Raw genomic sequence first — 26,668 nt, 5'->3', positions numbered from 1 at the left:
TTAACATTAACTCCGCCGTAAACTCACACCACAGAGGAAGAGCAAATGCATTTTTTGTTGTCATCATATAAGTAAATTATTCTGAATGAGATTTATACAACACATTTAATCCGTTTTAGGGTAGAAGCTTGTTATTGTGTCTGTATTTGGTGCATGAGGTAAGTTAAACTTGGAGAGCTGATCGGATATTGGCTGTGTCCCAAATGGCTCCATATTTCCAAAGCTGCTTTGAGAAAGTCAATTGTAAAAAGCGCGTATTCACACTACTGTATGTAGTGCACTACATAGGGAGGGACCTATAGGAGTAACCCTAGGTGTATTCACACTACTGTATGTAGTGCACTACATAGGGAGGGACCTATAGGAGTAACCCTAGGTGTATTCACACTACTGTATGTAGTGCACTACATAGGGAGGGACCTATAGGAGTAACCCTAGGTGTATTCACACTATGTAGTGCACTACATAGGGAGGGACCTATAGGAGTAACTCTAGGTGTATTCACACTACTGTATGTAGTGCACTACATAGGGAGGGGCCTATAGGAGTAACCCTAGGTGTATTCACACTATGTAGTGCACTACATAGGGAGGGACCTATAGGAGTAACCCTAGGTGTATTCACACTATGTAGTGCACTACATAGGGAGGGACCTATAGGAGTAACTCTAGGTGTATTCACATTACTGTATGTAGTGCACTACATAGGGAGGGACCTATAGGAGTAACCCTAGGTGTATTCACGCTACTGTATGTAGTGCACTACATAGGGAGGGACCTATAGGAGTAACCCTAGGTGTATTCACACTACTGTATGTAGTGCACTACATAGGGAGGAGCCTTTAGGAGTAACCCTAGGTGTATTCACACTATGTAGTGCACTACATAGGGAGGAGCCTATAGGAGTAACCCTAGGCGTATTCACACTATGTAGTGCACTACATAGGGAGGGACCTATAGGAGTAACCCTAGGCGTATTCACACTATGTAGTGCACTACATAGGGAGGGACCTATAGGAGTAACTCTAGGTGTATTCACACTACTGTATGTAGTGCACTACATAGGGAGGGACCTATAGGAGTAACCCTTAGTGTATTCACACTATGTAGTGCACTACATAGGGAGGGGCCTATAGGAGTAACCCTAGGCATATTCACACTATGTAGTGCACTACATAGGGAGGGACCTATAGGAGTAACCCTAGGTGTATTCACACTATGTAGTGCACTACATAGGGTGGGACCTATAGGAGTAACCCTAGGTGTATTCACACTATGTAGTGCACTACATAGGGAGGGACCTATAGGAGTAACCCTAGGTGTATTCACACTATGTAGTGCACTACATAGTCAAAGAGTAGAGATTTAGGATTCGATCATAGCAAACTGCTGTAGTTAAACACATCCCTCGAGTGTTAGCATGTTTATTTATTTTAGTTAATACGTATAATCTAGATATTTTATCTAATTAGAGGATGTGAGGACTTTTTTTTATAATGTTGCCTTTTTAGTGTAATTTTAATTTGTATGTTAATTTGTTCTGTTGTTCTGATTATTATTTATTATTGCTTATGATTGTATTTATTTTTTTTTATTTATTATGATTGTTTTTATTTATTATTATGATTTTTTTATTTATTTATCTGTTATTTATTATGATTTTTATTTATTTAATTATCTATCTATCTATCTATCTATCTATCTATCTATCTATCTATTATTTCTTATGATTTCATCTTATTTATTTATTTATTTATTTATTTATTTATTTATAGAATCAAGACCTTTAAAAACAAACCTTATAATGGAATCAGTTGAAGTCCAACATTTCAGAAAACCTCCTGCTGTGTCTCAGGTACTAGAGTTTCTCATTCTCTTTGTTTGATTTATAAAGCTATAATCACCTGATTATCTAAGTACAGGGTGTGAATTAGTGATGCACGGGTCGTTTTTTTTCCAACCTGCGGGTCCTGCTTTTATGAAATTATTGGCCCGCCACACCACACTGTATCTATTTTTACAGCCAGCCCCGCCCCGCCCCCGCGACCAATTGAACGCGACATGTTTTTTATATTTTGTTTTTAATTACCCCAAAACACCCCACAGTAAAGTGACAATTTCTTTACCTGCCCCAACCCGACCCACGGGACCTGCGGGTTATGAGACGACCTGCGCATCATTAGTGTGAATTATGGGCCTGGGAGCTGAAAAACGCCTTTGAAAGAAATTGGAGCAGAAAAATTAAGTAAAATTTGAGGTTTGAAAACTAATTGACTTGATGTCTCTTCTTGTCAATAACAGAGTATTTATATATTTAAAATATTTATGATAAATACATGTGAAATTAAAGACTTTAAAAAGTAGAGCATGTGACATTATTGCACTATTCCAAAAAGACCCCAGTGTCACTGTTTTAAAGATTGAAGCTGTTTGTGGTTGCTGGATGTTCGCATGTTCTCATGGATCTGTTTATTTAAAATTTTAAGAGCTCCTGAACATCTAAACATCAGTGCAGGTCATCAGACAGATAATAATACATGTAACTTGTATTGTGAGAACAACACAAACTGCATAACTCAGTCAGAAGAACGTGTGCCCAAGCTCGGGCAGATAGCTTTGTTTGGGGGTCCAGATCTGCGAGCTGCCACGTCTGTACTGCTGAGCAAGACCTTTAACCATCTATGCTCCTGGAATGAAGAAAAGAATTTTACTGCATTGTAATGTACAGTGTATGTGATAAATAAAGGATTTTTTCTTTCAAAATAACTGTAACTGCTACAATAATGGATTAATACAATAACAAGCAGGTCTTTGAGATGTGGGCAGGAGTTGGTTTACATCTTTAATAAGTTACACGTATCCTGGCTTGTTGGTGGTCCGTTTCCTGCTACTCAAGCAAACCGATGTTATCATTAATGTCTCAGAAAGTATGCAGTAAGATTGAGCAGAAAGAACCATGTTCAGATTCAAGTGAAGGGACATCAGGCTCTGCAGGACACATCGTCCCTGGACACCACCTGAAACATATAAAGAATGAACCAATGGATGAAGACTATGTCTGTAAGTTAAAAAGATACAATCAGCTCATTTGTCATTTACTTTCCTTAATTGCTTATCCTAGTCTTGGTCTTCACAGCATATTTCATGAACACTATACTCAAAGTGATGTACAATAAACCAGCCCCATAGCAGTGACATTATCCTGTTTGTGTTTTGTAAATTCAGGTGATGAAATGTCATGTGATGCAATGACGAACTCTGTGGAACACATCACACCTGTGGATGAACAGAAATATATAAAAAAGGAAGAACCTGAAGATGAAGATTATCTCAGTAAGACAGCAGGGTGTATTAAGGTTCAGATTGGACCTCATACATTTTATGGGCTATATTTGTTCCAACCTGTTATTCAGAGGTTTACTTGAGGAGAAATAATTTTAATGTAATTGGAATTTCAGGTGTAGATGCATCTGTGGAAAATCTAGGCGTACAAAATGGATTTCAGAGCAAGCATGTTAAAAAGGAAGAGACTACAGGTGAAGACTTCCTCTATACAACCACATTATGGGGTTAAGTATCACTGATATTGTAACACTCCATCTATGCTGTCTGTTCTTATACATTACATTGTAAAGAAAAATCAATCTGTTTTATTCCACTCTGTAATTTTACATCATGTTGTTATAAGCTAGAAGTCAGCTAAAATATTAACAACAATGAGTAAATAATATAAACGTATGTTCATGCTAATTATTAATTAATACTAATTCTAAAGTTATTATACATTGAGAGGCAATCTTTAGCATGTGAATTAACTTAAAACAGCTGTGGTCATCCTCACCAACTTGTGTGCAGCTTGATTGATTTGGCTTGCCATCTCAGCTCTGGAACTGCTCCGCATAAAGTTTATTACATGGCTGTACCTGTGACACCCTATTCTTCTTCTTCTTCTTCTTTTGGCTTTTCCCTTCAGGAGTCGCCACAGCGAATCATCTCTCTCCACCTATCCCTATCTTCTGCATCCTCAACACTTCCACCCACTGGCTTCATATCCTCATTAATTACATCCATATGTCCTCTTTGCCTCCTGCCTGGCAGCTCCACGTCCAACATTCTCCTACCAATATACTCACTCTCCCTCCTCTGAACATGTCCAAACCATCTTAATCTGGCCTCCCTAACTTTGTCCCCCAAATGTCCATTCCTAATTCTGTCCAACCTTGTCCCTCCCAAAGAGAATCTCAACATCTTCAGCTCAACTACCTCTAGCTCTGACTCCTGTCTCTTCTTCAGTGACACTGTCTCTAAACCATACAGCATGGCCGGTCCCACCTCCACTTTTAACACCTCTGTCTGACCTACAGCACACCTCACCACTGTCCTGCTCCTCTCATACATGTCCTGCACCACTCTAACATACTTCTCTGCTACTCCTGACTTCCTCATACAGAACCACAGCTCTTCTCTTGGCACCCTGTCATACGCTTTCTCTAAGTCTACAAACACACGGTGCAACTCCCTCTGACCATCCCTATACCTCTCCATCAAAATTCTCAGAGCAAAAACTGCATCTGTTGTGCTCTTTCTGGGCATGAAGCCATACTGCTGCGCAAATTTCCACCACCTTCCTTAACCTAGCTTCCACTACTCTTTCCCACAGCTTTATTGTATGGCTCATCAACTTTATCCCCTTATAGTTGCTGCAACTCTGCATGTCACCCTTATTCTTAAAGATCAGCACTAACACACTTCTTCTCCATTCCTCAGGCATCCTCTCACTTTCTAAAACCCTGTTGAACAAACTAGTTAAAAATTCCACTGCTGCCTCTCCTAGACACTTCCAGACCTCTACAGGGATGTCGTCAGGACCAACTGACTTTCCACTTTTCATCCTCTTCAAAGCCTTCCTGACTTCATCCTTTCTAATCTTATCTACTTCCTGTTCCACAGAGTTCACCCCTTCTACTCTTTTTTTCCCTCTTATTTTCCTCATTCATCAGCTCCTCAAAGTATTCCTTCCATCTCCTCTGTACACGCTCCTCACTTGTGAGCACCCTTCCATCTCTATCCTTAATAATTCTAACTTGCTGCACATACTTCCCATCTCGATCCCTCTGCCTAGCTAACCTGTACAAGTCCTTCTCTCCTTCTCTAGTGTCTAACCTAGTGTACAACCCGTCATATGCCTTATGCCTTGCCTTAGACACCTCCCTCTTCACTCTGCACTGTAACTCCTTGTATTTCTGTCTATTCTCTTCAGTCCTGTCCATATCCCACTTCTTCTTAGCTAATCTCTTCCTCTGGATACTATCTTGAACTTCCTCATTCCACCACCAAGTCTTCTTATCTCCTTTCTCCTTCCTGGCAGCACTACCTGACAACCCAGAGCCTGCCTCAACTTCTGTCTAAATTCCTCACAACGTCATCCTACACAGCACCGTCCTATGCTGTTTGGCTACAATCTCTCCCACTACCACTTTACAGTCACTAATCTCTTTCAGATTGCCTTTTCTACATAGGATGTAGTCTGTGTTCTTCTACCTCCACTCTTGTATGTCACTCTATGTTCCTCCCTCTTCTGAAAATAAGTGTTAACCACAGCCATGTCCATCCTCTTAGCAAAGTCCACTACCATCTGTCCTTCAAGATTCCTTTCCTTAACTCCAAACTTGCCCATCACCTCCTCATCACCTGTGTTCCCCTCACCAACATGTCCATTAAAATCCGCTCCTATCACCACTCTCTCGCCCGTGGGAATACTCTCCATCACCTCATCTAATTCACTGCAGTATCTCTCTTTCTCCTCTAACTCACAACCTACCTGCGGGGCATAACCACTAACAACATTCAACATCACCCTTTCAATCTCTAACTTCAGACTCATCACTCTGTCTGACACGCTCTTCACCTCCATTACATTCCTCACAAACTCGTCCTTCAGGACCACACCTACCCCATTTCTCTTACTATACACACCATAATAAAATAGCTTGATTCCTGCTCCTATACTATGAGCCTTGCTACCCTTCCACCTGGTCTCCTGTACACACAGTATATCCACTTTCCCTCTCACCATCATATCAGCCAGCTCTCTACCTTTCCTTGTCATAGTACCAACATTCAGAGTTCCTATTCTCAGTCCTACACTCTTACCTTTCCTCTTCTCTCTCTGTCTGTGCACTCTCCTCCCTCCTCTACTTCTTCGACCAACAGTAGCCCAATTTCCACCGGTGCCCTGTAGGTCAACGGTGCCAATGGCTGTCGTTGTTAACCCAGGCCTCAACCGATCCGGTATGAAATTCGTACTGACGATTCGCATTGTTAAATTTGGACGATTCGCATGGCTAAATGTTTTTTGCCAGATGCCGTTCCTGACGCCCTCTCTATTTATTTATTGACACAATTATTGATTGAGCCAGGGAGAGTTTGAATATCTCCGTGAACACCGGTGCTAGCTTGTCAGCACAGGCTCTAAGGAACTTGTAGGCTACCTTCCTGATGTTCCTGCCTTCCTAACCTGAAAACATTATTCAAGTTGTGATCAGGGATTATGAAAGCATTTCACTCTCCTTTATACTGCCCAAGCTGCACATCTGCATCCAGAAGCTTATAGAATGACCCTCTTGGTGCTGTTACTTAGTTTCCTTCCATAAACCCCCATTGCCTCCTTCACACTACTTGAACGCAGCCTTCTACTTGATGTTCCAATGGTTTTATCCAGCAATGGCTTCTGTTGGGAAAGATTCTTATGATGGTTTTGTGGATTGTATCATCTGTCAGTTTCCTGCTGTATCCTACAGCTACTTCCATAAACAGTGACATCATCAGAGCTACTGTATATCAGAACATGTCTCGATGTACATCAGCTAGAGTGTTCTGCACAGTGGTCACCAGTTGGTTATTATCATCAGGCCTTCCTCTAAACGGGAACTATCTGTTTCAGCCTTTGTTTGTGTCTAGAAATAAGGAAGATGGGGCGTGGTAAACAATCTCCCAAATGATGAACGAGTCTCTGCCTTGTAGTCATATTTGACTGTAACAGTGGTGCAAGACTGGATGACTTCTAGAATATCTTTTGCTGCTACAGTTGAAAAGTCTTCAGCTGTCAGAAAGGATCAAGATGTTGTGGAACTTATGAGAATCTTGTGCAGAAGCCTCAAGCTTTTCCTTTTAAAAGAATGTCTTAGCCCTTACAGCTGTCTCTGAGATACTATGACTACAACATCAGAAGGATCTGGGGTCTCATTTATAAAGCGTGTGTACGCACAAAACGGGGCTGGAAACATACGTATGCCAGTTCCCACTGAATTAATGAATTAATGACATTTAATTTTCACTCCATTTCATACGTTATATCCACATTATCATGAAGATTAAATAAAACAATAAAATCCAAACGTAATTCAAAATGTATTAAAAATAAAATAATAATAATCAGCGCTACTCCTGGGTGCATCCCGCCTTGATACCCAATGACGCCTGAGGATAGGCACAGGCTCCCCATGACCCGAGTAGTTCGGATAAGCGGTAGAAGATGAATGAATGAATGAATGAATAATCAGCGCTGCCTTAAAGTCACATTGTCCACAACGGGAGCGCAGGAGGAGATGGCGCGACTACATGTGATACAGAATAGCATGAAATACCCTTGGCCCATTATGATGACTGGCTAATAAGCCGATTTAGATTCCCTAGAGCTGTGCTTTTTTTTATGTGCTTAATTGGGTCCAGTATTAGAGAGGGCAACACACCGGAACCATGCCATCCCAGTCCAAATACAAGTCCTCACCACTCTGGGGTTCTTGGCAACTGGCTGTTTCCAGTGGGAATTGGCAGACAGGTAAATTATTTATATAAAAAAGAACTATAAGTAATTCTCAACTTTGTGTCTAAGACCTTTTTGTATATGAAATAATTCTATTGGAATCTATCATCTCACCCTATAGGTCTGGTATATCACAGCCGTCCCTGAGTGCCATAATATCTGTTGTTTTGAATGTTATACTTAATATGGGTAGTCGGTACATCAGGTTCCTCTACACTGTGTGAGATACATCAGGTTCTCCTACACTGTGCGAGAACAGGCCGAAATTACAATGCAATTTTCGGCAATGTCTGGTTTCCCAAATGTAATCGGCGCAATTGACTGCACTCATGTTGCTACTGTATAAGGGCACCATCTGAAAATGAATTTGCTTATGTTAACAGAAAGCATGTGCATGCTATTAATGTGCAAATCATATGTGACTCCAACACGACCCTCACAAACATTGTGGCACGCTGGCCTGGTTCAACACATGATTCCTTTATCTTGACACATAACAGTGTATGGAACAGACTAAATGCAGGCGCTGTACGTGATGGCTGGCTTCTTGGTGAGTTTAACAATATTAAAAAGTAGAAACTGTAACAGTTTAAATTTTAATATAATTATAACAATTTTGTTTTTAATATAATTATAACCCGCAGGCGTCAGTGGCTACCCCTGAGATGCTGACTCCTCACCCCATTTTTAAACCCGCAGAGCGCAGAGGAAACTCATTATAACGAGGTCCACTCTCGTGCCCACGCAGTTGTGGAGCATGTAATGGGCGTGGAAAAATGGGCGTGTACAGGGTGGGATATGAGGCTGGTTCACGTACGCACATCTGTGGGAACATTGTTTACAGGTGTGCGTACGCACGGTTTTATAAATCAGAATATTTTTTCGCGTACACCATTTTTGGCTTTTGGGCACACGTAAACTTTTAGTAGGGATCCTACGCACAGTTTTATAAATGAGACCCCAGGCCATTTTTATTCACACATGCTGCTCAAGTGATTATTCAGGTGATTATTCAGTCTCTTGTCATTTTAAGATTGGTCTGAACGCAATTTTGTCCCCTGCAAATAATCCAAAATGCAGCTGCAGGACTTGTTTTCAACCTGCATAAGTTCTCACATACTTCTTCACTGCTGCACTTCTCCACTGGTTTCCAGTTGCTGCATATTTAAAACACTGATGCTTCCCTACAAAGCCAAAAATGGACCAGCCCTCTTTCGTTAAGACTTTTGTCACTCCTCACACTGCACATTGCTTCTTACGATGTTCTAGCACTGCTCGACTGGTCCATCACTAAGTGGTAAGTATACAGCAAGACACATTTCTGTTCTGGTCTAGTCTGTAACCTGGTGAACCATTCATTCATTCATTCATTTTCTACCGCTTATCCGAACTTCTCGGATCACGAGGAGCCTGTGCCTATCTCAGGCGTCATCGGGCATCGAGGCAGGATACACCCTGGACAGAGTGCCAACCCATCACAGGGCACACACACACTCTCATTCACTCAGACACACTACGGACAATTTTTCCAGAGATGCCAATTTTTCAACCTACCATGCATGTCTTTGGCCCGGGGGAGGAACCCGGAGTACCCAGAGGAACTCCACACTCCAAACTCCAGACACACAAGGCGGAGGTGGGAATCGAACCCCCAACCCTGGAGGTGTGAGGTGAACGTTCTAACCACTAAGCCACCGTGCCCCCCACCTGGTGAATCAGTGTTGATGTATTCACTGATAGTCTACAATGGACTTTTGTACTTGACTCTGGAAAAGGCATCTGCCAAATGCCATAAATGTAAATGATGTTTAACATCAGACACACTCCACCTCCCCATGATTTTCCTGACGTCTTTGAACAGCCCCTACATGGTCTAGTACTGCTGATCTCAGCCAAGTTTCTGTAAAGCAGAGGTCATTACAGTACAGAATGTCCTTCTCTAACTTAAACCTGGCCCTGATCAAGCTTGCACTCTAGAGACCAGGTATTTGCTAGCAGGATATTAAGCAGGGGAGTATCGTCTATGCAAGCTCTCAGCCTTAGAAGCGAGGATATTTTTATTGTAGTGATGTCCCGATGATGTGCTGTGCTGACCTTAGTGACCTTTTAAGTCCGCCTTTACCCGGTTAGATGTGCCAGGTAGTTATCGAGCACTGATTCAATAGGTGCATTTGATGGTAGCTCTATAGAATTCACAGCAGTTGCACAGCTTCTCAGAATAGAGTTTTTTAGCTCTTCTGATTTTATTTTGTCACTGGGTTTCTCTTGTCAAAAATGCTGAACCTTTTCACATCTGTACTTAGTGTTGTCCAGTTATGCTCCAGTTACCCAGGATGCCTGTAAATACCAGGTGTGAATGGGACCCGATGTCATCTGTTCATTGCACTAACGGGGGCCTTTGGGACAGGAGAAAAGCACAGGGATCCATCACAGCACTAAGGGCTTGATGTTGGTTTACTGTATTGGCTTGATCTTGTGATTATAGTGGTTAAAAACTAAATTCCCCTCATTAAACAATGAGTTTGTAATGACTTTTATTTTCATCTCCAGAAAAAGATGATCCCCAATTGGAAGTCTTCCCCTGCTTCATGTGTTCACTTTCGTATTCATCTCAAATGTTGCTCCATGAACACATCACAATATGTCACCCTGATCAACATGAGACACCGATCAAATCAGAAGACACGTGTCAGAATCTTATGCCAGAAAGAAGCTCCAGTATTCAGCAAACAATCTCTGGGCCTCTGCAGAAAGAGGTCCATCAGTGCTTGCAGTGTGGGAAGAGTTTCACTGACCAGAAAAAACTGAGAAGACATCAGTATATTCACACAGGTGAGAAAGCACATCACTGCTCACAGTGTGGAAAGAATTTTATTCGACAGAGTCATCTTGAACTACACCAGCGCACTCACACCGGAGAGAAGCCGTATCGCTGCTCGGAGTGTGGGAAGAGTTTTACCCAACAGAGCAATCTCCTAAGACATCAACGCATTCACAAAGGAGAAAAGCCGTATCGCTGCTCAGAGTGTGGGAAGAGTTTTACGCAGCAGAGTGATCTCCAAACACACCAGCGCTATCATACAGGAGAGAGGCCGTATCGCTGCTCGGAGTGTGGGAAGAGTTTTATTCATCAACGGGATCTCCAAACACACCAGTTTGTTCACACAGGAGAAAAGCCACATCGCTGCTCACATTGTGGAATGAGTTTTGCCTATCAGAGTAATCTAAAGCGACACCAACGCATTCACACAAGACAGAAGCCATACAACTGTTCAGATTGTGGGAAAGGTTTTATTCAACGAAGTGAGCTCCAGACCCACCAGGTCATTCATGCAGGAGAGAGGCCGTATCACTGTTCGCAGTGTGGGAAGAGTTTTGTTCGACAGAGTCATTTCCAACAACACCAGCGCACTCACACCGGAGAGAAGCCACATTGCTGTAAGGAGTGTGGGAAGAGTTTCGCCCAACAGAGCAGTCTCCAAAGACATCAGAGCATTCACAAAGGAGAAAAGCCATTTCGCTGCTCAGAGTGTGGGAAGTGTTTTAAGCAGCAGTGTAATCTCCAAACACACAAGCGAGTTCACACTGGAGAGAAGCCGTATCGCTGCTCGGAGTGTGGGAAGAGTTTTACGCAGCAGAGTAGTCTCCAAACACACCAGCGCATTCATACAGTAGAGAGGCCGTATCACTGTGCGCAGTGTGGGAAGAGCTTTGTTCTACAGAGTGATCTCCAACTACACCAGCGTGTTCACACTGGAGAGAAGCCACATTGCTGTAAGGAGTGTGGGAAGAGTTTCGCTCTACAGAGAAGTCTTCAAAGACATCAGAGCATTCACAAAGGGGAAAAGCCGTATCGCTGCTCAGAGTGTGGGAAGTGTTTTAAGCAGCAGTGTAATCTCCAAACACACATGCGTGTTCACACTGGAGAGAAGCCGTATTGCTGCTCGGCGTGTGGGAAGAGTTTTGCCCAACACATTAGTCTACAACGACACTTACGCACTCATACATGATAGAAGCCGTATCACTGCGCACAGTGTGGGACGAGGTTTACTCGACTGAGCACTCTGAGAGCACACAGGGTCACTCACACAGGACAGACATATGAAGTTAATGGAAAGTAAAGGAAGAAAGGAGCTTAAACTGCATAGCGGTGTGTTTCATGTCTACTTAGTTACACCAGTTCAGCTTCTACTGAATTATTGGTGATGATAAGCAGAGATGTTTTTTGTTCAGGTTCAATAAAGGGATAAAATGTCAGTTTCACTGAAATAACCTGTGTGGTGTTTCCACAATACTCAGTTCTGAAGGTATTTCATGGCTAAAAACAGAGATTATTTAATTTAGTATTGTCATTTTCATATAAGCAAAATCCATTTTCACTTGTTAAAGCTAACTGTATGTTGGAAGATACACATTTTTGGAGTATAGTTCCTCAGGCTGATCTTATTGCCTTTTCATTACAGTACAAACATCCTTTCTAGCTTTCTATAGTTCCTATAGCTTTTTTTTTACCTGTTTACCTGGTTTTAATTGTCTGTAAATGTCAGTTAACTGCAACCTAATAGTTAATGTGTGAGAAACACCAACTGAGTGAGCCAAGCTGAAGCAGTGAGCCGATGTTGATGTAGTTAACAGCGTTGTGAATAACACAATTCTGTATAATTCTGTACAATTCTGTACTATAAAATAACAACGAGGACATTCCTGAACACACATGGCCATATATGAGGGAGATGTTTGTAATAATTGGCGTCAAAAAGGATTTCTGGCGAATGCATTGCGAATTGTGTCACCCAGGGGCGGTTTAGCCCTTTATTAGGGTGGCTTCAGCCCCCTGTCTGTAATCTCAGTCACCCTAAAACTATAAGGATAATTTTTACTTTCATAAATAAACAATAAAAATGATGTTAAAATGCAGGACGTGTCGTCGACGGGAAAGAAAATCATTTATCAGTTTGATCCAAGAGCGATTTTTTTTACTTTGCTTTTACACGCGTGTGTTGTAGTGTTTCACACGTGCGTCTTCAGCTGTCTGCTTTATTAGGACGGAAAAGCACAGGTACGCGCAGCGTGCACGCGCAGTCAGAGCTGGAGGCGTTTATCTATAACGTTAATCGGCGGAAAGACACAAAGACGGCAACCAAAAGCAGTGAAATGTCACTATTCTTATTACCAGAGTTGTCATATAATATATAATATAGAACTCTTCTTGTTTTAAATTCTCACTGAGGGCTAAAACCCCCTAAAGATGAAATCCTAGAACTGCCCCTGGTGTCAACCCAAAAAACACGAAGTGCTTAATTTAATTAACATTAATTTTGTCATTTGTAAAACATCACAATAATTTTGAGTTGTTTTGAAGCACAGAGCTGGAATCTCCCTACAGTTTGGGATATGGCCTTGGTGATACACTTGGTATGCATTATATTTCCAAAAGTATTGGGTCACCTGACCTTTCCTGCTATATGTGGTTGTTTTCTGATCTCATCCCTACTGAACACTTTTGGGATGAATGTGAACGCTGACTCCACCCTACATCACCTACATCAGTGCCTGCCTTTCGTAACACTCTTGTGGCTGATGAACACAAATATCCATCAGCACACTCCAAAATTAGATATAAATATACATACACACACACAAACACACACACACATATATATAAATGAAACATGACGTCCAGTTACCAGCATGACACTAAACAGGTAGTAGTAACGGTGACTTTTTACTTAAGTACATGTCAGAGCCCATATCATGCCCATACTTCTTTACTTTAACTTGAGTAAAAGAGTGTAGTCACTACTTCTACTTTTACTGAAGTCTTTTAAAAAATGAATATCTGTACTTCTACTTGAGTAAAGGATGTGTGTACTTTTGCCACCTCTGGTTATATAATAAACTACATGCTCAGTGTTCATATCTTTCATGGATATGTTAAAAGAGGACATGAAGGTAACTGGTGTGAGAGTCGAGGATGCTGAGAATAGATTTAGGTGGAACTGATGATTCGCTGTAGTGACTCCTAATGGGGAAAAGACCAAAGAAGAAGAAGATCCTCTCTATTTTTATCAATAATGCACCATGTCATATGCAATATGCATTTAAAATATATAAACAAAATAATGTTCCAATTTTAACACCTCATCATTTCTCTCATAAACTAAAATGCTAAAAAAAAAAAAAAGGAACAAAACTGGTGTAATAGATATGTAGTGTGGTGAAATAGATATTGTTTATTTATTTTTTTTTTACAATAAATCAGTAAATAATAGAAAATAAATAAAAGTAATTAAATAAAATAAATAAAAAGAAAGAAAATGAAATAAAACAATAAATAAAAGGAAATAAATTAAATAAAAATAATTTAATAAAATAAATAAAAGGAAATAAAGGAAATTAATAAAATAAATAAAATAAAATAAATAAAAGGAAACTAATAAAATAAATAAAAGGAAACTAATAAAATAAATAAAAGGAATTAAAGGAAATAAATAAAAGGATCTAATTAAAAGAAAATAAATTAAATAAGTAAAAAATAAATTTAAAAAATGAAATGAAACAAATGAAATGAATAAATAAATAAAAGGAAGGAAGGAAATAAATAAAATAAATAAAGACCCTCAGCTTCTTGTCCACTCTTTACACTGTTGCTGAACACTGAGAACAAACAGGACAATAAATATACAGGCAGGAAGCTGTTTTCAGTGTAAAGATGAACAGAACAGCTGACACTTTAATGTACTTTACATCTTATTAACATCTTTATCAAATTCTGCACTGAGAGCAAACTGAACCTGTGGAGATTCTCCAGCAGGTGGCGCTGTGATCATGAACTCCACCAAAAACACAACTGAAGAAGACAAGCTGCAGTTTTTATTTCTTGGAGTCAAAAGCTGATTTTCTGCCGGATTTCATCATCACTTTAAAACAGATTTAATAATAAAAGCTTTGTTTCTGTTTTTAAGGCTTCACTTCGTCCTGCTTATAAGACGGAGGTAAGAGTTTATTTAAACTCTGTAAAGATCTACATACTGTTTATATTTACTATATAAATATTCACTATATATTATATGTATTAAGTATATTTATTTATATATATTTATTTATATATAAATATTCACTACATAGAAATGAATGGATATAAATAAAATAAATGAACAAACTTTCATTATTTATTACAGTTTTTTCACTTGCTAACGAGCTGAAACCACACAGTCTGCATTAACAGCATGAATGTTGTCCAAACAGTTAATCTCACCTACAAAACTCAGACCAACAAACACTGACAACAATTCTCATTCAGAAACCACACATTTCATTTACAACACACTGACCTCAAAAAACACTAACAACAGGAGTTTGCATGTTCTCCCCGTGCCTCGGGGGTTTCCTCCCCCGGTCCAAAAACATGCATGGTAGGTTGATTGGCATCTCTGGAAAATTGTCCGTAGTGTGTGTGTGTGTGTGTGTGAGTGAATGAGAGTGTGTGTGTGTGCCCTGTGATGGGTTGGCACTCCGTCCAGGGTGTATCCTGCCTCGATGCCCGATGACGCCTGAGATAGGCACAGGCTCCCCGTGACCCGAGAAGTTCGGATAAGCGGTAGAAGATGAATGAATGATTTTCCACATAAATCAATTCTTCATATAGAAAACTGTAACACAATCTGACTTTATTAAAAGCATTTGTAACATGAATGAATCAGAAATTAATCAAAATGTAATTTTTTTTTGTATGAATATAGTACTTAGAAATTATAACCAAAAAGGGGAAAAACTCCAGGGCTGCAGTGATAATAATAAAAAAAAACTAATAAATAAAATACATTCTACACATTACTGTAAATCATTATACATAATTTTCATTATAGTAAATTACAGTGATGCTTCTAGTCTGCTCTCTCTCTTGCATTTGGCCACAAGTTCTCATCAACATCACCTTCCACCTCCATGCAGATAAAAACTTTTTTTTAAGAAAGGGGAGTATAGGTATAGGGAGGCAGGTATAATACTGACATCCTGGGATGTGACACAAACCACTCTGTGACTGCAGCAGACTGGTGGAATGCCACATTATCCCACACAACAATGAAAGAAGGGGAGTTTGATGCCCTTTGGCCTCTCTCCTCTGCTGGCACAAGTCGAATATGTAGGTTATTTAGAAATGAAATGAGCCTCTCTGTATTGTAGGGGCCAATGAGTGGTTTGTGTAACAGCAAACCTTCATTGGACATTGCTGCACACATCGTGATGTTACTGTAGCTCCCCTTTGGCTCGGGACCTCCACAGTCGCTCTCTGTCCCTTTACATTTCTGGTGTTTTTGCCAGGTTGAATCCAGCTTCATCCACAAAGATAAAAGTATGTGGAGTTCGTCTGTCTTCCATCTCCATTTCCCTCTAAATTGCAGACAGGTTCACAGTAATTGACATTATGCATCAATGTGTATGTATCCTGTTTGGTTACTGAACAGACATCTTACCTGGACATATTGATACCGGAGTTCTTTCACACATTCACTGTTTCTCTCAAAGGCTACAGTGTACAGTTGCTTCATCCTTATTGTATGTTTCTCTAGGACTCTGGCAATTGTTGTTGTGCTATAACCATATTCACGTTTTCAAAAGTGCCATTGTCTACCAGCACATTTCCTGCAGTTTTATTGCATCATTGGCAAATACCATGTCCACAATCACAATTTCTTGCACATCAGAACAGATTCTGCCTCTCCCTCCTCTTGTGGGCAACCTTTGGACCCTACAGTAAATCAGAACTATTACTGTATTGTTTTTTTTTTATTTGCAATTAGCTTGTAATGATTTTTTTTTTTTTTCATTTTTAGCTATAAAATTGAGAATATTATAAAATAATTGGAATTTGCCATCATTCTGTTTTGAATGTGTTTTTAATCATTTTGAATGCAGTGTGTTAGCATTTGAAAAATGTGCTGAAAATACACAGTATTTTGCATGTTGTGGAGTACGAATGGGAAAAGTGTCCTGAATTTTGAAAAGTGTGGTCACTGAATGCATTTTGTCTGAAAGCAATGAAAAATGGTTCACAGTTTGGTCTGCATTGACTTCTGTTTCGCTGACTGTGTGAAGAGTTTTGAAAATGTGGTTTCAGTATTGAATAGTGCTTGTTAGCAACTGAAAAAACTGTAATATAAATTGAAGATGGTTATTTGATGACCTGCAATATTGTGTCAGTAAAAATAATATTAATTTGCAAAGAATTAAAAGGAATTTTCAGTTGTTGTTTTTTGGGGATGTAAGTACAGAATGATTTATTATTATTATTATTATTATTATTATTATTATTATTATTATTATTATTATTATTATTATTATTATTTTATTACATAATAGATCATAATTGACACAATACTGTGTGTGTGTGTGTGTGTGTGTGTGTGTGTGTGTGTGTGTGTGTGTGTGAGAGAGAGAGAGTGTGTGTGTGTGTGTGTGTGTGGATGGATAGACAGACAGACAGACAGATTGATGGTGATTGACATGAAACTTGAGAATGAAGAACAGTCAGTAACAGAATGGGGAAAGTTTCTGTAACTCTGATTTTTAACCCAATGCTCAGTATTTTGTCAGTGTGGTACTGAGTGTGTACTTTTATATATTACTATTATAATCAGGAACACAGGGTACAGATTCAACTTAAACTGCATTAAATCTTGTTGTTTTAAACAAAATTATGCTGCAAGATTTTTTTTAACTACATTCAAGTTCCTTGTTATAGGCATCTCTGCATTTTTTTTAAATTCCCAGTTCATTTTCATATATTCCCGTTAATTCCCATGGAAAGTTTCCAGCCTTGAAAAAAAAATCCGGAATTTTGCAACCCTGTAAACCAGCCCCATAGCAGTGACATTATCCTGTTTGTGTTTTGTAAATTCAGGTGATGAAATGTCATGTGATGCAATGACGAACTCTGTGGAACACATCACACCTGTGGATGAACAGAAATATATAAAAAAAGAAGAACCTGAAGATGAAGATTATCTCAGTAAGACAGCAGGGTGTATTAAGATTCAGATTGGACCTCATACATTTTATGGGCTATATTTGTTCCAACCTGTTATTCAGAGGTTTACTTGAGGTGAAATAATTTTAATGTAATTGGTGGAATTTCAGGTGTAGATGCATCTGTGGAAAATCTAGGCGAACAAAATGGATTTCAGAGCAAGCTTATTAAAAAGGAAGAGACTACAGGTGAAGACTTCCTCTATACAACCACAGTATGGGGTTAAGTATCACTGATATTGTAACACTCCATCTATGGAATCAATCTGTTTTATTCCACTCTGTAATTTTACGTCATTCGTTATACACAATTAGTGCATAGGGCAGCGGTGGCTAAAATAGTTAAGGCTCTGGGTTGTTAATGAGAAGATCTGGCTTCAAGCTGCTGCAATGTCAATCTGTCACTTTTGGGCAAAACCCTTGAGCTTGAGCAAGTCCCATTACCCTTCCTGCCCCAGGGTGCCGTACCATGGTTGACCCTGCACTCTGACCACAACTTCTAAAGCTGGGATATCTTCTAACCATGTTGTTATAAACTAGAAGTCAGGTAAAATATTAATAACAACAATGAGTAAATAATATAAATGTATGTTCATGCTAATCATTAATTAATACTAATTCTAAAGTTATTATACATTGAGAGGCAATCTTTAGCATGTGAATTATCTTAAAACAGCTGTGGTCATCCTCACTGACTTAAGCAGCAGTGCAGCTTCAAATCAAATCAAAGTTTATTTATAGAGCACCTTTTTAAAACAGCAGGTGTTCTCCAAAGTGCTGTACAAACAATATAAAATAAACAATAGAACTAAAAAGCATAAAATAATAATAATAATCATAAATAAAATAAAAACTAAATAAAAGTAATAAAAATGCAATAAATACAATAATAATTAGTAACACACACTAAAAAAAAAACTCCTAACAGGTAACTCTCATACTGCGTTGTATGCTGTACCATACAAATATGTTTTTAAATGTGATTTAAAAACAGCAAGTGAAGGAGCCGCCTAATGTATAAAGGTAAATTATTCCAGAGTTTGGGGGCCGCTACTGCAAAGGCACGGTCACCTCTGCTCTTTAATCTTGCGTTGGGGGATACTAAAAGCAGTTGCCCAGCAGACCTAAGTGCCCCGGATGGAGTATATGGCTTTAATAGGTCTGAAAGATACTTAGGACCAATCTTATTTAATGATTTAAAAACTAAAAGTAAAATCTTGAAATCAATTCTAAATGAACGGGCAACCAACGAAGGGAAGCCAATATAGGTGTAATGTGTTCTCGTTTGCGTGTCCCCGTTAATAAACGTGCAGCTGCGTTTTGTACCCTTTGCAAGCGTGTTAGAGATGCCTCACCAATGCCTACATAGAGACTATTACAATAGTCCAGGCGGGATGATATAAAAGCATGGATGACCCTCTCAAAATCAGTAAAAGATACAAATGATTTGACTTTAGATAATTGCCTTAACTGAAAAAAACACGATTTAACTACCAAATTAATCTGTTTTTCTAGTTTAAAGTCACCATCCATTAAAACCCCCAGGTTTTTGGCAACAGGCTTCATATATGACTTTAAGTCACCCAGATCTACATCACGAGTATTAATCTTACCGCCAGGTCAAAATAAAATGATTTCAGTTTTATCTTCATTAAACTTTAAGAAGTTGGAGGCCATCCAGGCTTTAATATCTTCAAGACATCTCAGCAAAGGTGCTACAGAGTTTGCATCCTTCCGTTTCAAAGGCAGATAGAGTTGCAAGTCATCTGCATAACAGTGAAATGAAATGCCATGTTTCCTAAAAATGGACCCTAAAGGTAATATATATAAAGAAAATAAAATCGGTCCAAGAATGGAACCCTGAGGGACTCCACATACAAGAGATGCAGTAGAAGACACAAATTCCCCAAGAAGTACAAAGAAAGTTCTTTCACCCAGATAAGATTTAAACTATTGTAACGCGGCACCCTTTATACCTTTATACCTTTATACCAACACAATGCTCAAGGCGAGAGATTAGTATATTGTGATCTATGGTGTCGAACGCAACATGTAAGATCTAACAGCATAAGAACAGCATAGTTACCTGCATCAGTGGTCAATAATAAATCATTATAAACTTTTAACAGGGCCGTTTCCGTGCTGTGAAGTGATTTAAAACCAGATTGGTGCATCTCTTGCAAGCCATGCAAGTCTAGATAGGCTAATAATTGACTAAAAACAACTTTTTCCAATATTTTGGAGAGAAATGGGAGTTTTGAAATGGGTCTAAAATTAGCAAGAACCGATGAATCCAAGTTAGGTTTTTTATCAGTGGTTCCACTATAGCGTGTTTAAAATGTAGGGGTACAACTCCATGAGTGAGACTACTATTTACAATCGTCAGTATGTTAGGGCCATGGGTATCAAAAACCTTCTTTAGGAAATCTGGGGAAATAATGTCTGAGGGACAACAAGATGGATTCATTTTATCAATGATGTCTTTTAAATAAGCAAGAGACACTGGCTCAAACTGATTGAAAACAGAGGAGCACACAGGGAAAGAAGACATATTAGCAGAACGGTGAACAATAATGGCTCTAACAGTCACAATCTTGTCGTTAAAAAACTGCAAAAAATTTTCGCATTTTTTTTTGGAAGATTCCAAACTTATTTGTTGAGATGTATGTAAAACAGAATTAATAGTATTGAACAGAACACGAGGTTTATGAGAATTTTTTGCTATGACATTAGAGAAATACCTTGACTGCTCCGTTTTTACAGTTTTTTGATATTTGAACAAGCTGTCTTTCAAGATATCAGACGAAACCTGCAGCCTATCTTTTTTCCATTGCCGTTCAGCTCTCCTGCATTCACGCCTTGCAGCACGGGTAGTGTCGTTCAGCCATGGTTCAAATTTTGGCTTAGCACGTATAGTCCTGAAAGGGGCAGCAATGTCCAGTGCATTCTCACAAGAAGAATAAAATAATGATGTTAACTCATCAGTATTATAATGGTGAGTGGACACTGAGAAGGCCATGTTTGTGTTTTTAAAAACATCAGTAAACCGTTTTGCAGTTAAAGAGTTAAATGAGCGACAGTGACGAGCAGGAGCACGTGGTTTTGGACTACAGAAACAAGAAATCTCAAATAGCACAGGCATGTGGTCAGAAAAAGTAGCATCACAAACATTAATATTATTAACAGGTAGATCACATGATAAGACCAGATCTAATGTGTGTCCGTGCTCATGAGTAGCGCTGGCCACAAACTGCGTTAAATTAAACGATTTAATGAGATTTAGGAAGTCTTTAACCAACGCTTTGGAGGGACAACAAATATGGATGTTAAAATCTCCAACGATTAAAACTCTGTCATACTTCGGCATGATTTCTGCCAGAAAATCGGAAAAGTCGCTTATAAAGTCTATATGGTATTTGGGAGGACGATAAATCACAGCGCATAGCACTGGGTCAGGTTGATTCAGTTCAAACACAATCAGCTCAAAGCTTGTGTACGTGTTGCACATCACACGCCGGCAGTTTAATTTTTCCTTAAAAATAATAGCAACTCCTCCACCCCGTTCTGTAAGTCGTGGACAGCTGAGAAAGCCACAGTTTAACTGTAAAATCTCTGAGAACGGGCTTAACTCACCCTCATTCATCCAGGTTTCAGTCACGCACAGTAGATCCAAGTTGTTTGATGTATAAAAGTCATTTAAGATAAACGTTTTGTTTATCAGAGATCTGGAATTTACCAGAGCAATCCTGGCTGGAGCTGGTTTATTTGCTATCCGGGTCTCACGATCCAGCCCTGAGGAGCCATTGAAAAATTATTGATTGAGCCAGGGAGAGTTTGAATATCTCTGTGAACACTGGTATCTCTGTGAACATCAGCACAGGCTCTAAGGGCCTGGTAGGCTACCTTCCCAATGTCCCTGCCTTCCTAACCTGAAAACATTATTCATGTTGTGATCAGGGATTATGAAAGCATTTCACTCTCCTTTATACTGCCCAAGCTGCACATCTGCATCCACAAGCATATAGAATGACCCTCTTGGTACTGTTACTTTAGTTTCCTTCCATAGGCCTTGTTCATGCTCCTTATACGCAGCCTTCTACTTTATGTTCCAATGGTTTTAACCACCAATGGCTTCTGTTGGGAAAAATTCTTATGATGGTTTTAGGGATTGTATCATCTGTCAGTTTACTGATGTATCCTACAGCTACTTCCATAAACAGTGACGTCATCAGAGCTACTGTATATCAGAACATGTCTCGTTTGCATCAGAGAGAAGGTGGTGTGTTTGCTCATATTTAACCCACAAATTAGCAAAAATGAGCACGAAACAGATGTCGTTAGAAAGATTCGGTGGAGAGAAGGTGGTGTGTTTGCTCAAATTTAACCCATAAATTAGCAAAAATGAGCACGAAACAGATGTTCGTTAGAAAACTCTGCCGGTGTTCTGGATTAAAGTCATGGTGGAATACCCTGAGATTGTCACCACAGCACTTAAATCCCTATTGCCATTTCCTACATGCTATCTGTGTGAAGCGGGGTTTTCTGCAGTGACGGCAACCAAAACAAAACAACGGAATAAACTGGACATAAGCAACACACTTCGGGTATCATTGTCTCCTATTACCCCAGATGGAAACGTCTCGTTGTAAAGAAACAAGCTCAGGGTTCTCATTGATTTAGCGTTGTAGTGAGTTAAAAAGGCATGATTAAATACACTCTCTCACTCACTCATTTTCTACCGCTTATCCGAACTACCTCGGGTCACGGGGAGCCTGTGCCTATCCCAGGCATCATCGGACATCGAGGCAGGATACACCCTGGACGGAGTGCCAACCCATCGCAGGGCACACGCACACTCTCATTCACTCACACACACTAAGGACAATTTTCCAGAGATGCCAATCAACCTACCATGCATGTCTTTGGACTGGGGGAGGAAACCGGAGTACCCGGAGGAAACCCCCGAGGCACGGGGAGAACATGCAAACTCTGCACACACAAGGCGGAGGCGGGAATCGAACCCCGACCCTGGAGGTGTGAGGCGAACGTGCTACCCACTAAGCCACCGTGCCCCCCGTTTAAATGCAATTAAATTAAAATTATTAATTTTAATTTAATTGTATAGCCGCCCCCCACCCCCAGCGGGACGAGGTAAATTATCAACCATTGTCCGGTCCGCGGCGAAAAAAAGGTTGCTGACCTTTTAAGTCCGCCTTTACCCGGTTAGATGTGCCAGGTAGTTATCGAGCACTGATTCAATAGGTGTATTTGATGGTAGCTCTATAGAATTCACAGCAGTTGCACAGGGCAGGTTTTGCTTTTGCAGGTGGCAAAGAAGGTACCTCGTCTGCTGTGCTTTAGTGGTGAGGATGACAAAAGAGATCTGAGTTTGTGCTGAATGATGTTTGTGATCATATTAAATGAGTTCAGGAAAACAAATTGTGCAAGATGCAAGAACTATTTTATCTGTGTGGAAATGGAAAAGGAGAGGTGTTGACTCGGGGGAAGTGTTGATGGCTTGTTAATGAATATTGAACCTGGAGAACACATGTTCAGGTCTTTTTGTAGAGTGTTGTCCGAGTTCGGTGGTGTTAAGTAGTTCATGAGGGGTTGCAGGCCAATCCACACTGCTGGTGGGACATCAGCTGAAAATGTGTTTTTCACTTTCTCAGAATAGAGTTTTTTAGCTCTTCTGATTTTATTTCGTCACTGGGTTTCTCTTGTCAAAAATGCTGAACCTTTTCACATCTGTACTTAGTGTTGTCCAGTTATGATCCAGTTACCCAGGATGCCTGTAAATACCAGCTGTGAATGGGACCCGATGTCATCTGTTCATTGCACTAACAGGGGCCTTGGGGACAGGAGAAAAGCACAGGGATCCATCACAGCACTAAGGGCTTGATGTTGGTTTACTGTATTGGCTTGATCTTGTGATTATAGTGGTTAAAAACTAAATTCCCCTCATTAAACAATGAGTTTGTAATGACTTTTATTTTCATCTCCAGAAAAAGATGATGCCCAATTGGAAGTCTTCCCCTGCTTCATGTGTTCACTTTCGTATTCATCTCAAATGTTGCTCCATGAACACATCACAATATGTCACCCTGATCAACATGAGACACCGATCAAATCAGAAGACACGTGTCAGAATCTTATGCCAGAAAGAAGCTCCAGTATTCAGCAAACAATCTCTGGGCCTCTGCAGTTGCAGAAAGAGGTCCATCAGTGCTTGCAGTGTGGGAAGAGTTTCGCTGACCAGAAAAAACTGAGAAGACACCAGTATATTCACACAGGTGAGAAACTACATCACTGCTCACAGTGTGGGAAGAATTTCGTTCGACAGCGTCATCTCGAACTACACCAGCGGACTCACACTGGAGAGAAGCCACATTGCTGTCTGGAGTGTGGGAAGAGTTTTACCCAACAGAGCAATCTCCAAAGACATCAGCGCATTCACAACAGAGAAAAGCCGTATCGCTGCTCGGAGTGTGGGAACAGTTTTGCCCGAAAGAGTAATCTCCAAAGACATCGGCACATTCACAACGGAGAAAAGCCGTATCGCTGCTCGGAGTGTGGGAAGAGTTTTGTTCGACAGAGTTATCTCCAATTACACCAGCATGTTCACACTGGAGAGAAGCCACATTGCTGTAAGGAGTGTGGGAAGAGTTTCGCCCATCAGAGCAGTCTCCAAATACATCAGCGCATTCACAACGGAGAAAAGCCATTTCACTGCTTAGAGTGTGGGAAGAGTTTTATTCAACAGAGTCATCTACAAAGACATCAGCGCACTCACAACAGAGAAAAGCCATTTCTCTGCTTAGAGTGTGGGAAGAGTTTTATTCAACAGTGTCATCTACAAAGACATCAGCGTGTTCACTCTGGAGAGAAGCCGTATCGCTGCTCGGAGTGTGGGAAGAGTTTTGTTAAAGGGAGTAGTCTACAACGACACCTACACACTCATACAGGATAGAAGCCATATCACTGAGCACAGTGTGGGACGAGGTTTACTCAACTGAGCACTCTGAGAGCATACAAGGTCACTCACACAGGACAGCCATATGAAGTTAGGGTCATGAAATTTGAAATTAAAAACTAAACTGATATTGAATTTTTTGGTTTTGTAAAGAGCATTCTAAACTGCAATTTCCTATTTTACTAAACTGAAGAGTGAGTTAGTTCTTAACCTAGTGAAGACCTATGAGAATGTATCTGCAGAGCACACAGGTGAATATAAATATGGGAAATTTAAAGTAAAGGAGGAAAGGAGCTTAAACTGCATAGCAGTGTGTTTCATGTCTACTTAGTTACACCACTTCAGCTTCTACTGAATTATTGGTGATGATAAGCAGAGATTTATTTTGTTCAGCTTCAATAAAGGAATAATATGTCAGTTTCAGGGAAATAACGTGTGGTGTTTTCACAATACTCAGTTCAGAGATTATTTAATTTCTTCTTCTTCTTTCGGCCTTTCCCTTCAGGGGTCACCACAGTGAATCATCTCTCTCCACCTATCCCTATCTTCTTCATCCCCAACACTTGCACCCACTAGCCTCAAATCCTCATTAATTACATCCATATACCTCCTCTTTGGCCTTCCTCTTTGTCTCCTGCCTGGCAGCTCCACGTCCAACATTCTCCTACCAATGTACTCACTTTCCCTCCTCTGAACATGTCCAAACCATCTTAATCTGGCCTCCCTAACTTTGTCTCCCAAACGTCCAACATGAGTTGTCCCTCTGATGTACTCGTTCCCAAACCTGTCCAACCTTGTCACTCCCAAAGAGAATCTACACATTTTCAGTTCGGCTACCTCTAGCTCTGACTCCTGTCTCTTCTTCAGTGACACTCTCTCTAAACCATACAGCATGGCTGCCTGCACTCGCTTCTTTACTTCTTTCCCACTCTCTCCATTACTCTGGATTGTTGACCCCAAATACTTAAACTCCTGTACCTTCTTCACCTCTTCACCCTGTAACCTTACTGTTCCACTTCCCTCCCTTTCATTCACATACATGTACTCAGTCTTACCATGACTGGCTTTCATTCCTCTTCTCTCTAGCGCAAACCTCCACCTCTCCAGGTTTTCCTCCACCTGCTCCCTGCTCTCACTACAGATCACAATGTCATCTGAAAACATCAACGTCCAAGAAGACTCCTGTCTTACCTCCTCTGACAACTGGTCCATCACTATAGCAAACAGGGATGTGGTAGCTCATTGGTTAAGGTGTTGTGCTACTGATCGGAAGGTCATAGGTTCGAACCCCAGGTCCACCAAGCTGCCACTGCTGGGCCCCTGAGCAAGACCCTTAACCCTCAGTTGCTCAGTTGTAAGTCACTCTGGATAAGGGTGTCTGCTAAATGCTGTAAATGTAAATGCAAACAGGAAGGGGCTCAGAGCCGATCCCTGATGCAGTCCCACCTCCACTTTTAACACCTCTGTCTGACCTACAGCACACCTCACCACTGTCCTGCACCTCTCATACGTGTCCTGCACCACTCTGACATACTTCTCTGCTACTCCGGACTTCCTCATACAGAACCACAGCTCTTGTCTTGGCACCCTGTCATACGCTTTTTCCAAGTCTACAAATACACAGTGCAACTCCCTTTGACCATCCCTATACTTCTCCATCAATATTCTCAGAGCAAAAATTTAATCTGTTGTACTCTTTCTGGGCATGAAGCCATACTGCTGCTCACAAATTTCCACCACCTTCCTTAAATTATCTTCCACTGCTCTTTCCCACAGCTTCATTGTATGACTCATCAACTTTATCCCCCTATAGTTGCTGCAACTCTGCACTTCACCCTTATT

General features: G+C 40.3%; 2 protein-coding genes and 1 long non-coding RNA gene across 3 annotated transcripts; 2 read left to right on the top strand and 1 right to left on the bottom strand.

Moving 5' to 3' along the window:
* LOC113648001 (zinc finger protein 883-like) lies at positions 1–12,087 on the top strand. The gene is made up of 6 exons (XM_047801728.1): positions 1–158; positions 1,775–1,854; positions 2,924–3,059; positions 3,225–3,332; positions 3,458–3,568; positions 10,375–12,087. Exons 2-6 carry the CDS (start codon positions 1,804–1,806, stop codon positions 11,832–11,834), a joined length of 1,866 nt encoding a protein of 621 aa, XP_047657684.1. The 5' UTR covers positions 1–158; positions 1,775–1,803; the 3' UTR covers positions 11,835–12,087.
* Positions 2,493–15,218, bottom strand: LOC125139011. The gene is made up of 3 exons (XR_007138120.1): positions 15,159–15,218; positions 2,838–3,016; positions 2,493–2,686 (listed from the first exon to the last, which is right to left on the bottom strand). It is a non-coding gene; the product is annotated as an uncharacterized LOC125139011 (long non-coding RNA).
* Positions 14,503–25,416, top strand: LOC125138415 (oocyte zinc finger protein XlCOF6.1-like). The gene is given in 4 exon segments (XM_047801735.1): positions 14,503–14,819; positions 17,729–17,836; positions 17,965–18,042; positions 23,859–25,416. Coding segments are annotated over 3 exon segments (1,269 nt in total). The 5' UTR covers positions 14,503–14,819; positions 17,729–17,736; the 3' UTR covers positions 24,950–25,416.
* Positions 25,417–26,668: the final 1,252 nt, after the last annotated feature.

The sequence above is a fragment of the Tachysurus fulvidraco genome, chromosome 16 (genome assembly GCF_022655615.1).
Source record: "Tachysurus fulvidraco isolate hzauxx_2018 chromosome 16, HZAU_PFXX_2.0, whole genome shotgun sequence".
Classification (NCBI taxonomy): domain Eukaryota; kingdom Metazoa; phylum Chordata; class Actinopteri; order Siluriformes; family Bagridae; genus Tachysurus; species Tachysurus fulvidraco.
The sequence above is the reverse complement of the archived record's forward strand: the minus strand, read 5'-3'. Positions and strand labels throughout refer to the sequence as shown.